This window comes from Neovison vison, chromosome 8 (genome assembly GCF_020171115.1).
Source record: "Neovison vison isolate M4711 chromosome 8, ASM_NN_V1, whole genome shotgun sequence".
Lineage (NCBI taxonomy): Eukaryota > Metazoa > Chordata > Mammalia > Carnivora > Mustelidae > Neogale > Neogale vison.
Genome location: NC_058098.1, coordinates 57,225,302 through 57,240,469, shown reverse-complemented (window position 1 = coordinate 57,240,469; position 15,168 = coordinate 57,225,302). Strand labels below are relative to the sequence as shown.

Here is a 15,168-nt window from a genome sequence, read left to right as displayed (position 1 = left end):
GTTTTCATCTTCAGTTTCTTTCATCCATGTTTTATAGTTTTTAAGAGTACAGGTTTTTTCCCCCTCCTTGGTTAAGCTTATTCCTAGGTACTTTATTGATTGGTGTAATTATAAATGGGATTGTTTTATTCATAGCTCTTTCTGCTCCTTCATTATTAGTGTATAGAAATGCAACAGATTCCTGTGTATTGATTTTGTATTCTGCAACCTTAACAAATTCATTTATCAGTGAAGTCTTTAGGGTCTTCTACACATAGTATCATGTCATCCGTAAATGATTGCTCGACTTCCAGTACTATGTTGATTAAAAGTTGTGAGAATGAACATCCTTGTCTTATTCCTGATCTTAGGGAAAAAGCACTCAGTTTTCACAATTGAGTATGATATTAGTTGTGGGTTTTTCTTATATGACCTTCTTTGTGTTATGTTCTCTCAAAACCTACTTGTTGAGGGTTTTTTTTTTTTTTTTGTCATGGGTGGGTGTTGTACTTTGTCAGATGTGTTTTCTGCATCTATTGAAATGATCATGTGATTATTTTCCCTTTTTTGGTTGATGTGAATATTGAACCACCCTTGCGTACCTCGGTAGATCCCACTTGATCATAATGATTTTTTTGTATTGTCTAATTCATCTTGCTAGTATTTTGTGGAGGATTTCTGTATCTGTGTTCATCAGAGATACTGGCCTTTTTGGGATACATTTTGCGACTGTTGAGGGACTTTTCCCTTTTTTTGGTAGTGTTTGTATTTGGTTTGATATCTGGGTAATGCTGGCCTCAGAATGAATTTGGAAGCTTTCCTTCCTCTTCAGGTTTTTGGGATTGTTTGAGAAGAATTTGTATCAGTGAAGGCATCTGGTCCTGGACTTTTGTTTGTTGGGAGTTTTTTGATTACTGATTCAATTTCATTGTTGTTAATGTCCCTGTTCAAATTTTCTGTTTTTTCCTCATTGAGTTTTGGGGGGTTAGTGTTTCTAGCAATTTACTTCTAGATTGTCCAGTTTGTTGGCATATAATTTTTCATAATATTCTTTTATAATCTGGGTCGCCTGGGTGGCTCAGTTGGTTAAGTGGCTGCCTTTCATTCAGGTCATGATCCCAGGGTCCTGGGATGGAGCCCTACTATGGGCTCTCTGCTTAGTGGTATGCCTGGTTCTCCACCACCACCACCACCACCACCACCCTGCCCTGCTCTCTTGCATGTGCTCTCTCTCTCAAATAAATAAAATCTAAAATATATATATATTCTCTTATAATCCTTTTTATTTCTGTGGTGTTGTTGTTTCACCTCTTTTATTTCTGATTTTGTTGATTTGAATCCCCCCCCCCCTTTTTTTTAAATGCATCTGCCTAAGGGTTTATCAGTTCTGTTGAGTTTTTTCAAAGAAGCAGCTTCTGGTTTCTTGATCCGTTGTTTTCTTAGTTTCTATTTTGTCTATGTCTGCTCTAGTCATTATTGCTCCCTTCTTTGTACTGGTTTTCGGTTTTGTTTTTTTCTTTTTCTACCTCCTTTATGTGTAAGGTTAGGTTCTTGATTGGGATTTTTCTTGCTTCTTGAGGTAGGCCTATATTGCTATAAACTTCCCTTTAGAACAACTTCAGTGCATTCCAAAGATTTTGGGCCATTGCGTTTTCATTTTCATTTGTCTTTTTGTATTTTTTGTTTTTTCCTTGATTTTTCGGTTGACTCATTCATTGTTCAGAAGCACGTTATTTGTGTTCTTTAGTCTAGGATTATCTTAATTTAGTTGCAGAGATTGAAGTAGTACAAGGCAGGGTATGTTTTTGGCAAAATTTGGCCTACTTCCAGTTTACTTACTCCTAGGATCCTAATCCTAAGTTTTGAGATATATATGGTTGGAGAGCCCTTAAATTCCAGCTTTCCCTTATTGTGTTTGTTCAAAAACATTGCCCAGTCTCTCAGCCACTCTTTTGTAATTGCCACATGTTCTCAGAGGAAGAAGCTGTCCCAATCTGGGAAGGAAGGGTTTTCTTTTTCATCATCTTCAGGTTTTCTTTTTCATCTTCTAAATCTTGGCACAGTGATTTTTCATTATTTTCTGGGCCTTCTATGCCTTTTTTTTTTTTTTTTTTCTTTTTGTAGTGTTTTGACTAGTTTTCCTCTTTCTCAGCAGGAAGGTTGATCCAAATACCTACTTTACTATTTGTTATGGAATTTTCTCAAAAGTAGAATTTGAATGTATAAAATGATTTAAAAAATAAATTAAAAAAAGAAAAAATAAATTAAAAAATAAATAAAAAAATAAAATGATTTAAAAATATTGTTTCTTTTCCCCCTTTTTCAGTCTTATTATTTGAATCCTCAATATGGGTTTGCTGTACTTGGTCAAAGTAGTAGAAATGAAGAAGTTACTAATTTCACTCTTATTCCCTTTCAGAGCTTAGACATTTGTCTGGAATAGCTTTATTACTTTGGACTAGAGGTAGAACCTTTAGATTTTTAAAAATTTATTATAACTTTGTTTCATAGTTTTCTACCTCATTAAATCACTGTTAATATTTCATATTGGTCCTTTGCAGTAGTTACCTAGTAGATCTTAAATGAATAAGGCTCTTAACTAATTGATTAGCCCACTGAATTAAACTTTGATAATATATTTTATTCTTTAACTTAATCTTCATTTAGCTGATTAATTGTTGCCTTTAATTTTTGTGAGTATGCATCCATAACATGTAGTGGCCAGAACTCCCTAAGTGTTCACTTGTAAGGGCAGTGGTATAGATGCAGAGTTTATATGAACTCAAGAATTGTGTGTTAATACATTTCCCAGACTCCTTTAAGGTAAGGGGAGAAGTCTTGAGGGTCTAGACAAAGTGAGCCTCTTAAAACAGAAGTATTTAGTAGAACAAATATTGCAGTTCTGGGACTTAAAATTAACACATTGGGTAACCATGCCCCCCACCTTTGTCAGACTGAAAAGAACACCAGTTCTTCTCTCCACCAACATCCATGTCCGCTAATCTGGGTTAATCACCTGGCCTGTTTGCAGCTCTTTGCTCATGCCCCTTGTCTCTCTATCAGACTTATATTTTTAAGAGAATGTCTCTACATATCTTTTAGGCCCCTTTTAAGAGTAGACAATACAAATTCATAATTAATATTAATGTCAGCAAGGGAAAACTGTAATCACATAATATATCAAATGTAGAAATAAATTGAAAGAAAATACCTGCTGATGTGTGTGGCTAAAGTGTCATGTTTTAAGGTGTCATTCAGTAACAAATTCTTATAAACCATATCAAAGCTGATTTGACTTGGGTAAAGTGCAAAACTTCTCTAGTAGCATATTAATTGATAGAGTTTTACATAGTAGAAAATAAATAGAGGACATGTTAATTTTGTGAAGGATAATGCAGTAGTGTCTCAAGATGTAGCTATAGGACTAAAAGAATTTTTTTTTTTTTTTTTAAAGATTTTATTTATTTATTTGGTAGAGAGAGATCACAAGCAGGCAGAGAGGCAGGCAGAGAGAGAGAGAAGGAAGCAGGCTCCCGGCTGAGCAGAGAGCCCGATGCGGGGCTCGATCCCAGGAGCCTGGGATCATGACCCGAGCCGAAGGCAGCGGCTTAACCCACTGAGCCACCCAGGCGCCCCTAGGACTAAAAGAATTTTATAAGGAATTTCATTTAGTGCCTGCTTTGACTTCTGAACCATTTTATATCTTGCTAGCCACTAAGCCAGCTGACACTTGATATAAGCCATTATTTGGTCCTTTTGGTTGTTTAATGGGATAGTGGGTCAAGTGTAGCCGTAAGGAGAATGCCAGATTTGATAGTTTATTATAAGTGATACTCCTTCTACTTTATCTCCCCTAGATGTGTTGTTTTAATTGACTTCTCTTAGAGGTTTTGCATAATAGATGAATTACACTGTGAATACACTCTTATGTATCTAGTATGTAATAGCAAAGACAGAGTTTAAGAGCCATATCAGAGGGCAATTCATGAAGGAAAATGTTTTCTTGGGTTCTGTTAATACTAATTAATGTTAACAAGCATGGCCATGTTAGTCTAATTTGGTGATTCTTTATGCAAATATGTATTAGGTTTGGTGCTTAGGAATGCATAAAATTTTTTGCTATAAAATGAAATTTATAGTAGTTGTAATTTAAACCTGATATTTATCTACAGGAGGATGTTTTAGGAACAGATTTCACTGATGCAGGAGAATATATGCTTTGGAAAAATTTTAACTTTCACCAGTTGAATATTTGAGTTTATTTTAACATCTCATTTTTCTTGATTTGAAATAAAATGTCAATTAATAGTACATATGTTATAAAATTCACAGGTTTTTTTTCTTTTCCCCTAATTACAGAAGCTCCACCATGAGACGAGGTGGATGGAGGAAGCGAGCTGAAAATGATGGCTGGGAAAAATGGGTGTGTTTTAAAAGAATAAAAATACTATATTTAATTGTTCAGGTATTTTTCATACCTCTTGTAGGTTATAGTGTGATTTAAGGCATCTTTTAAAAGTGCAAATCACTTTAGATACCAACTCTTCTCGGTTTTCACAATGTATTGAAAGCTTGTTTAAATTTTTTTAACACCTGAAATTTATTTTATCCTGAGGAAATAAATGTTCTGGCACACAGATACTTAGTTATGGTAATTTTATTGCAGCTTTGCTAATAATACTGAAAAACAGAAAAACATACTCTAGTAGGGGATTAGTCAAATAAATTACCTCTGTGTAGTGCAACACTGTTTAATCATTATTTATCTTTACATCTTTCCTTCCTTCCTTCCTTCCTTCCTTCCTCTATCTCTCTTTCTTTCTCTTTCTCTCTCTCTTTTCCTCTCTCTCTCTTTCTCTCCGCCCCCTCTCTCTTTCTCTCTCTTTGGGAGAGAGGGGGAAGAGGGGCAAAGAGACAGGGAGAGAATCTTGAGCTGATTCTGATGTCCCACCTGATGTGGGACTTGATCTCACAACCCTGAGATCATGACCTGAGCTGAAATCAAGAGATGGGTGCTTAACCAACTGAGCCACCCTTTACCTTTATATTTAACTTGGCAATATGACCTTGACTAAAAGGTTGTGTTATAAAGGGCTATTATATATGATTTTATTTTTCTAAAACCTCTGTATTCTGAGACATACTAATAAAGTTTGAAAATAAGATCCCAAAATGTTAACAGTGAATGGAATCCTACCTCATTTAAGTTTTCTTCATATTTTTCTATATTTTCTGAAAAAAAGGTTTTTTTCCACAATGAGCATGTAGTATCGGATTAGTGAAGTAATTTCCATTTTGTAAGAAACATATGCCACTTCTAGATATATGTGGCTATATTTTAAAGATCTAATGGATAGTTGTTTAGAGTGAAGTAAAATCAATAAATACTTAATTGGTAATTCAAATAATTAAGCCTAATTTTGTCAGTGTTTAGGAAAAGTATAGCTGAATTCATATATTTATGTAGGTCTTGAGCCGAAATAATGTTTTCTTTCTGAAGTTGATGTTCTCTAATAAAAATTACTACTACTATTAAGTAGATTGCTTAGATCCAGAATTTCACCACAGAATCATCTATTGTAGTAGCTACATGCATGGAGAACTGTACTGGTTTGTTGGATTGTTTCATTTTACTTTAAGTTGCTAATTTTAAGCTTCTATATTCAGAAGATAGTGGAAGCCAGTCAAAAATATACTCTTACTGACCACATGTCAAATTTTTAATTGGTTTAAACCTCCTACTTAATTTTGTAGATAAGAACGATGTTTTGTGGCATTAAACATTATTCTTGAGTTACCTTCCTTCTCTTTTAAAGTAACTTACAAGAATGTGATAAAACAGTTAAAAATTGAATTGACAGAGGGAAAACTCTTCCTTGACCTGATTGTTTTATTGCCTTGCCTTATGGTTAATGTTTATAATTGTACCTTATGTCATCATTAAACCTTGGTCACTAGCACAGTGAACATTTATTTATTTATTTATATTTATTTATTTGAATGTAATTTTTTTTTTAAGAAAGGGGGTGAAGAAAATATAACTTTTGTGATTGGTCTATCTTTCTTTAAATTCTAGGGTGGGTATATGGCTGCCAAGGTCCAGAAATTGGAGGAACAATTTCGATCAGATGCTACTTTACAGAAGGATGGAACTTCATCTACAATTTTTAGTGGAGTTGCTATTTACGTTAATGGATATACAGGTTGAGTCCTTTTTTACTTTATAGGTACCCTATTTTGGCATGTATTTTTATTAGGATTGAGAGTGATTTGTTTTAAATTGTTTTATTTATCTCTGTATAAAAATGATAAAATCCTCTGCTTAGAGTCTTTTCCTTTTCATCCTACCTGTACTTGCCATTGTGTTTTTCATTTTAATTTTTATCAAAGTACATAGTTTTAAAAAGCCAAATGAGGTTTAAAATGGAAAACAGTAGTCTCCTTTCATAACCACCTGACGGGAAGATCACCACACATGAGTGGGGTATGTACTCTGTGAGGTTCAGTATAGTGGGAACTGGTAGGGCCATTTCATTGGTGAATTTCCAACTATAATTATCCATACGTCCTTTTGAGCTGGTGGGGGAGGGGTTTGTGTGTGTGTTAGATTTCCCAGAATCTTACTTAGAGAAGGTATAAACCTAGCTGTTGGCATTTTGGTTGCCATGGGGGAAGGATGGGGCCACAATGCTCACAGTTTAGAAAAGAGAATTTCATTTAATCTTCCTCTCCTTTTTTTTTTTTTCATCCCCTGTGTCCACTTCTCCCCTCCTGTATGTCTGTTGTCATTGAGTCCACCCTCTGGAAGGGACATGATGATCTTTCTTCTTTGTAAGTGGAAATAGAGATCTGGACTTCTAATCTGTCTCTTAGAATTTCAACCATAAACTTCTTGTTTTATCACCTGTTCATATGGCCCCTTTTGAAGGTGCTCAGTGCCTCTTTACTGGGCACTCAGTTTCTCTTGCTTTCACTGACACCAAGCAGACTCTTCTATGCTTCCACATAGCCTGCTTAGATTTTATCTTTTATCCTTCTCCAATCTGTAAAGTCAGTTATCACTTGCCTGTTGGCTATCAGCTTTTATTACTAAACTTTTCAGTCTCTTGAGAATTCCTCTCCTCTTAAGATCATTTTAGTGTTTTTTTGTTTTGTTTTGTTTTGTTTTTAAGTGAATGGCTGTAAATGTGTCATTCTGTGATATTTAACTCTCTCTGCTTCTCAGTTGGCTGTTACTCGCTTATCTGTGAGGTCTCATTGTACATCACTTCCCATAACTTGTCTGATTGTCTTCCTACTGGTGTACGTGACTTCTCATGCTCCTGTGGGACTATGACTCCTAAGTATCTAACCATTTATTGGATTTTATTGTAGTTGCCTGTTTACTGGATAAGAGCAAGAGCTCCATTTTCACATTTTCATTACTGTTTTACTGTGTCTCTACAGTGACCAGGCATTAACCACTCAGGAAATATTTATTGAATTAAAATAAAGTTTTAATTAACTGATACATTTTCTTCTTGAGTTTTATCAGGTGTTGTTGACAAGGAATTTAGTCTAAGAATGTTATCTCAAAATGAATGCTAGTGCAGCTTTGGTAAAGTTCATCACATGCAACTTTTCTGCCTAAGTATTCTGGAACATTCAAGCTCAAAGACTTTTCTGAGATGCATTATAAACATTAAAAGTGTTAGAAAAAGAGAGAGGGAGGGAGGAAGGGAGAAGAAAGAAAGAAACAAACATTGCTTATTACATTAACCAGTAGTGGAAGTCCCCAGTTCACGAGGGCACCCTTATTCATATAAGAAGAGATCCTTTGTGTGAGGGAGAAAAAAAAAATGCCGTAGTGATCACTACTGTGGTTGAGAATGAAATTCCAATTCTACTTTGTCACCAATTTTTGTGTGATCGTAAGACCTTTTCTCTGTGGACCCGTTTTATTTGGACCCAACTTTATCCCTATCTTTTTCATTATTATTCCTGTCCTTTCCATTATTTTCCCTATCTTTTTCTTTCTGAGAGGGATAAAAATACTAATTTTTACTATTACTAGGATTACATTATAATTTTACAAGTAAAGTTCCATTTTGTTGAATTTCCTAGGGACATGCAAATTGTGATGATAAAATTTTTTTTAGAAAACTTATCAGTTTTATTGAATATTCTTTCAGTTTGTAGACAAGAGAATCCGTCTCTGTGTAATGAATTAGCAGTAGTCAGTGCCTTAGATGCAGTAAGACAAGTAGGATATTATTATTATTGATTCTTAATCATGCTCCCCATAGACTTTAACATTTAAAGTTTTCTTGATTCCTTTAAAGTTCCCAGTTCTGCCAACTGAAAGTTTCTTTGGTGACTCCCGTCCTTTGCAACCCAATTATCATTGAACTTGAGATTAAGAAAAGAATCTACATCTTTTGGATATTGTGTGTCTATCAGCACATTCTTTTTTTTTTTTTTTTAAAGATTTTATTTATTTATTTGAGAGAGAGAGAGAGTGAGAGAGAGCATGAGCGAGGAGAAGGTCAGAGAGCGAAGCAGACTCCCCATGGAGCTGGGAGCCCGATGCGGGACTCGATCCCGGGACTCCAGGATCACACCCTGAGCCGAAGGCAGTCGTCCAACCAACTGAGCCACCCAGGCGTCCCACGTTCTTTTTTTTTTTGTCCCCCAAAAGAGGATCTGTTTCCTGCCAAGGTTAACTTCTTCGACTTCCATCCCTTTTTTTTTTTTTTTTCTTTTTTTAAGATTTATTTGAGAGAGAGCGAATGAGCACACATGTGCATGTATTCTCAGGGTTGATGGGGAGGTGCAGGTGGGGGTGGAGGACAGAGGTAGAATTTCAAGCAGACTCCCCACTGAATGTGGAGCCTGACTTAGGGCTCCATCATGACCTGAGCTGAAATTAAGAGTCAGTTGCTTAACCAACTCAGCCACCCAGGTGCCTTCCTTGTTGGTTTTTTTGTTTGTTTGTTTGTTTTTAACTTTCTTTAAGATTTTATTTATTTGTTTGAGAGAGAGCAGAGCAAGAGAGGGCACACATGAGTAGGAATGGGGATTAGCAGAGGGAGAGGGAAAAGCAGACCCCCCGCTGAGCAGGGAGACCCACTTGGTTCTCAGTTCCAGGATCCTGGGATCATGAACTGAGCTAAAGGCAGATGCTTAACCAACTGAGCCACCCAGGTGCCCCCAATCCTGTCTTTTTAATTAAGTTTTATTTTTTTGAGATAATTGTAAATTCATATGCCATTGTAAGAAATAATAGAGATACCATGAGCCATTTGCCGGGTTTGTCTCCTTGGTAACATCTTATAAAGGATAGTACACGTATCAACCAGGAAATTGACATTGATACAGTCAAGATAGAATGTTTCCATACCACAAAAATTCTTCACTCTGCTCCTTTGTAGCCACACCTGCTTCCAGTTTGCTCTCAGCCCTTTTAATCCCTTTAATTACTAACCCATCTCCTGTTTCTATACTTTTTTCATTTCAGTGATGTTATGTAAAAGTCTCCTGTTTCTATACTTTTTTCATTTCAGTGATGTTACGTAAATAGAACATACTGCATGTAACCTTTTAGGATTGGCTTTTTAAAAAAGATTTTATTTGGTTTTTTTTTTTTTTTTTTTGAGCTCAGAAAGTGAGAGCACAAAGGGGGAATAGCAGAGGGAGAGGGAGAAGCAAGCTTCCTGCCAAGCAGGGAACTCAATGTGGGACTCCATCCCAGGACCCTGAGATCATGACCTGAGCTTAAGGCAGATGCTTAACTGACTGTGCCACCCAGATGTCCCAGGGTTGGCTTTTTTAAATTTAAGTTTTTTTTTAAAAAGATTTTATTTATTTATTCGACAGAAAGAGATAACAAGTAGGCAGAGAGACAGGCAGAAAGAGTGGGGGTGGGGGAAGCAGGCTCCCTGTTGAGCAGAGAGCCCGATGCAGGGCTTGATCCCAGGACCCTGGGGTCATGACCTGAGCCGAAGGCAGAGGCTATAACCCACTGAGCCACCCAGGCGCCCCCAAATTTAAATTTTTTAAATATTCTGAAGATTTATCCAAGTTGTATATATCGGTAGTTTTTCCCTTTTTATTGCTGAGTTATATTCCATTGTATGGGTGTTCCACAGTTTGTTAACCATTTACCTGTTTAAGAATATCTGGATTATTTTCTGGTTTTGGCTCTGAACATTTATATGTGGGTTTTGTGTGAACATTAAGAGTGCTATTGCTGGGTCATATAGATGGTGGTTGCCTGTTTAGTTTTTTTAAGAAACTGCCAAACTGTTTTCTCTTTGGTTGTACTATTTTATTTTATATTCCCACTAACAATTTATGAGTGACCCAGTTTCTCTGCATTCTTGTTATCATTTAGCCCTTTTTAAACATTTTAATAGGTGTGTCCTGATATCTCATTGTGCTTTTTATTTGGGTTATGATGCATCTTCAACAGTGTTTGATGAAGGCAAATTGATTTTTTGTTTTTGATTTTTAAATTAATTTACATGTTCTAATAGATGTGTAGTGGTGTCTCATTGCAGTTTTAATTTGTATTTGCCCAATGGCAAATGATACTGAACAGCCTATGATGTATTTATTTGCCGTCTGTATGTCCTCTTCAGTGAAATGTCTATACATGTCTTTTGCCCATTTTCTAATTGGATTGTCTTGTATTCTTTTGAGTTGTGAGAGTTCTTTCTTTATTCCAGATACTACTCCTTTGTCAGATGTGTGGTTTGCAGATACTTTCAGTGAGTCTGTAGCTTGTCTTTCATCCTTTTTGTATGGTCTTTTGCAGAACAAAGTTTTTAATTTTCATGAGGTCCAGTTTATCTTCAACTATCTATCTTCAACTTTATGGATTGTGCTTTCAATTTAGAAGTTACTGCTTAATACTAGATCCTCAAAGATTTTCACCTATTTTTTTTTTCTAAAAATTTTTGTAGTTTTATATTTTGCATGTAAGCTCATGATCCATTTTCAGTTAAATTTTATTTATTTTTTTGGTGGCCTTTGGATATGTGATTACTCTGGCTCTGCTTGTTGAAAAACTATTTTCCTCCACTGGATTACTTTTGCACTTCTGTGAAAAATCAGTTGGACATATCTGGGTCTGTTTCTGGGTTCTCTGTTTTATTGTATTAATGCATTGATAGCATATGGTTTTGATTACTGTACCTGTATAGTAAGCCTTAATATTAGGCAGAATGATTATTTCCAGTTTCTTCTTTGCCAAGATTATTTTAGCTACTCTAGGGCCTGTGCAGTGTCTTTCCATATAAATTTTAGAATAAAGTTGTCTGTGTTTATAAAATAAATACCTTGCTGGGATTTTGATAGGAATTACATTAAGCCTGTAGATCAATTTAAGGAGAATTGACATCTTTACTATGTTGAGTTTTCCAGTCTGTGGACCTTTCATCCCATTTTGCTCTGCTTTAGTTGATTGGACAAACACATGTATCTCTTATGCTACTGGTGTGTTAGGAATTATGTTTGAACAGATGGTGGTTGATGGAGAATGTGGGTTTTTGTGATGAGTAAGTAATCTCTGAGAGTTAGGTATAGAGGAAAGTAGGTGGCAACACAGAAGTTACTGCCTCTGAGAGCTAGTGAGTCCTTCATAGAGGGATTCACTTTTTAAGCTGGATCTTAGATAAAAAGACATTTTCTAAGCAAAAAAGGATAAAGTCATTCTTGTCTAATCCTGACCTACATTTTTCCCTTTTTATTCTCCAATTTTGGTCATTGGGCTTATTTTGATACTTTAGGTTTTTTCTTTGTACTTTCTTATTTCCGAACTTCTGTTGGTGCTTTTGTTTCTTGTAAAAAGCTTCTTTCCTCACTTCTGTGAACTGGAATTATATTCATCCTTTAAGACTCATATTAAATTAAATTTTATCTCATTTCCTAAGTCAGTCCATGGTATTTAAATTGCATAGCATCATTGTTAGAAGCATTTACTTTGACACCTAAGTCTTATATTGTCAGGTCTTATTCATGTGTTAAGTTTTTAGGAGCTAGAAAGCCCATTTTGTGTCATAGCACCTAGCCAAACGTGTCTCAGAGGTAGCACTGTAGGGCCTTAAATTTGCTGTTCCATCTGATATCCCTAGGTCTTCATCATTCACATCTCTGATCAAATGTCACCTCCTCTGAGACTTTCCCTGACCCAGCCTTATCTAAGATAAATATACCTTGCCCTCCATTTTCTTTCCTAATCCCTTGTCCAGCTTTATTTCTCTTCATAGAATTTATTTGTACCCGAACTGGTATCATTTATCTGACTTCTTTTCTGTCTGTCTAGTGAAATAGAAGTATCATGGAGCACAGACACAAGTCTTGATCATTGCTATATGCCAGGAGCTAGAACCTTGTGTGGCACATTGTAGGATGCTTAATAAATATTAGTTGAGTAAATGAGTGAATAACACCATTTTGTACTTGTACATCAGAATATTAAAATATTTTCACTCATATGCTAATTCAGCTCCGTCTTCTTAAATCTTCTTAGTTTTTAACTAAGAAATGGGCCACATTCTAGGCTTTTACTGAATTATAATCTCTGGGAGATCAGCCCTGAGCATGTTTATTTCGGTGAAAGCTCCCCAGGTTAGTTAGTGCTTCAAATCTAGTGAACTGTAATTGTTGTCTTCTCTGAAGTGGGATCAGGACAGTTAATATGGAAAGAGGTGTTCTGGTTATTTTGTGCTTTTTTCAGTATGTGGATAAAAGACCAGGTCCAGTGGCTTTTATACTGCTGAGGTTTCTGAAAAAATAGATGGGCAGACATAAACTTGGGCATGGATTGCAAAATGAACAAGGAAGTATGCAAATATGAAAGACTTACATTTTAAGTGATAAGGATTTGTTTAAAAACTTTAACAACCTTATTTTGTTGTTTTCTGGACATGTGAATGTGATGGTTTAGGAAAACAATACATTTAATGGTGACAAATCTAGTTTTTCAGAAATGTAGGCATTCCAGAAATTACTTTCTTTCTATATATATGTATCTTTTTTCATTTTTCTGTGAGACTTTGATCTTGTAAATCAGAGATGTGGGAATTTCACCTCTAACATGGGAGAGACTTCTGTATTAATTTATGTCACCCACTGTATTTTTACCAGTGTTCAGGAGGTGTTTGCACCTGATAGTTACTCAAAACTGTGTTCTGTAGTCTTTTGAAACTTCTTCAGTTTTTGTTTGGATAAGTGTATGTGACTTTTAGTTGAATGTGGTAAGTCCAAGGTAGTTAGGGAGGAAAGGAGTCAAGAGAGTAATCATGGCTACTGGAGGAAGAGTAGTGGGTGGGAGTCAGAAGACAAAAGGGTCTGCACAGTGGCTGTGTGATTATGGACGAATCACCTAATTTTTTCTATTTCCTCATCAGTAACCATGCTAAATTATCTTTTCTAATTTGTAGGATTGTGAGACTCAAATGAAATAATGAAATAATGAAGGATATTACTACTGTAGAACCAAAGGAGGTGTAAGCAGCCATTTGGTTTACTTCTTTCTACCATGTATGTAGCACAACCAACATTTAATCAAGTTCTTTGGATATACAGAATGAAATGGTGCGCATAATGAATATTTTCTCACTAGAGATTTGTCAAGGAAAACTTCTGTACAAGATTTTAAAACTTTGTTAATAGAATTTGTTTTAACCAGATGATCTTACAAACTATACCTAGGAACATGAAAGTGGTCTTTCATGTAGCTTTTTGTGTTCTGTAATGGCATTTGCTGTGATGGGATTTCACTTGCAGAACTTTAGGATTAAATTGTGGTCCTGTGATATATGCCTTTTACTTTTACTGTTTGTAATTGTCTCTTACTAGGGTTGGTTTTAGTTCTGAACTTTAGTTGCATTCAGAACATTTTTACAGAATGTTCTTTAAAATTAACAGTAGGAATATGGTGGAATATAATTTTAAGCTCTAAGAAGATAGTTTAGGATCCTAGAGTGTCTTCATTATTATCAAGAACACTCATTATTATTTTACATAAGAAGTTCTGCTAGATAGTTTGAATTTTTAAATGCCAGAAATACTTTTATTGCAGTAGCAATGCTTCTTCAAACCCAATGTCTTTATCTTTGTTAATACCATTAACTATTAACCAACCTGCTACAGCAAATTATCTGACATATATTTTTTAAAGATTTAATTTATTTATTTGACAGAGGGAGAGAGATCACAAGTAGGCAGAGGGCGGGGAGGAAGCAGGCTCCCTGCTCAGCAGAGAGCCAGTGTGGGGCTCAATCCCAGGACCCTGAGGTCATGACCTGAGCCGAAGGCAGAGGCTTAACCCACTGAGCCATCCAGGCGCCCTCTGACTTACATTTTATTTCCCCTGCAATATTCTACCTTAGACAATGATGAAAAAGAACAATGGGGAGAGAAGCAATGGCGCCGACATCTCAAAACCTATTATAGTAAGCATTTAAAACTCTGTGTAACTTGTATAAGAATAGGCAGATTAGTGGTTTAGAGTTGCTCAGAAATAAATTCTGTGGGGGCACCTGGGTGGCTCAGTCAGTTAAGTTTCTCACTCTTGATTTCAGCTCAGGTCGTGATCTCATGGTCGTGAGTTCAGGCCCTGTTGTGGGCTCTGTACTGGGAAACGGAGCCTACTTTAAAAAAAAAGAAGAAGAAGAAAGTATATGTTTTGTAGATTTGATATGTAAATTAGATAATCACCTCTGTGTGTGTGTGTGTGTATTTATTATAAGTTACATGCATTATTATTATTTTTTTAAATTTTATTTATTTATTTGACAGAGAGAAACCACAAGTAGATGGAGAGGCAGGCAGAGAGAGAGAGAGGGAAGCAGGCTCCCTGCTGAGCAGAGAGCCCAATGCGGGACTCGATCCCAGGACCCCGAGATCACGACCTGAGCCAAAGGCAGCGGCTTAACCCACTGAGCCACCCAGGCGCCTACATGCATTATTTTTATAAAACAGAACAGCCTAGCCCTTCAGCACTATTTTAAATATTGTAGGTTATAAAGATCCATTGATCAGTGGGGGAGAGGGAAGGATTATTCAGTATAATTTGTTGCAGCAAATCGGATGACTGGAAAAAAGTTCATACATCAAAATAATAGGAAGTATAACACTAACATCGCAATAGATTAAAGGCAAATTTCAGAAACAGTTTATTTCAGGAAATAGACCTGGGTCACA

At 35.9% G+C, this 15,168-nt stretch overlaps 1 protein-coding gene across 9 annotated transcripts in view; it reads left to right on the top strand.

Moving 5' to 3' along the window:
• The window catches only part of REV1 (REV1 DNA directed polymerase), a 95,509-nt gene that overhangs the window by 22,411 nt on the left and 57,930 nt on the right, over positions 1-15,168 (top strand). For 6 of the 9 annotated variants that reach the window (XR_006386173.1, XR_006386175.1, XR_006386174.1 and 3 more), the window contains exons 2-3: positions 4,339-4,402; positions 6,056-6,182. Coding sequence is in view for 3 of the 9 variants with exons in the window: in XM_044263659.1 (XP_044119594.1) it covers positions 4,349-4,402; positions 6,056-6,182 (181 nt within the window). In the remaining 6 variants the exon portion in view is untranslated. Of the gene's footprint in view, positions 1-4,338; positions 4,403-6,055; positions 6,183-13,403; positions 13,558-15,168 lie in introns of those variants that run through there. The other 3 variants (XM_044263663.1, XM_044263661.1, XM_044263662.1) reach the window with 3 other exon arrangements.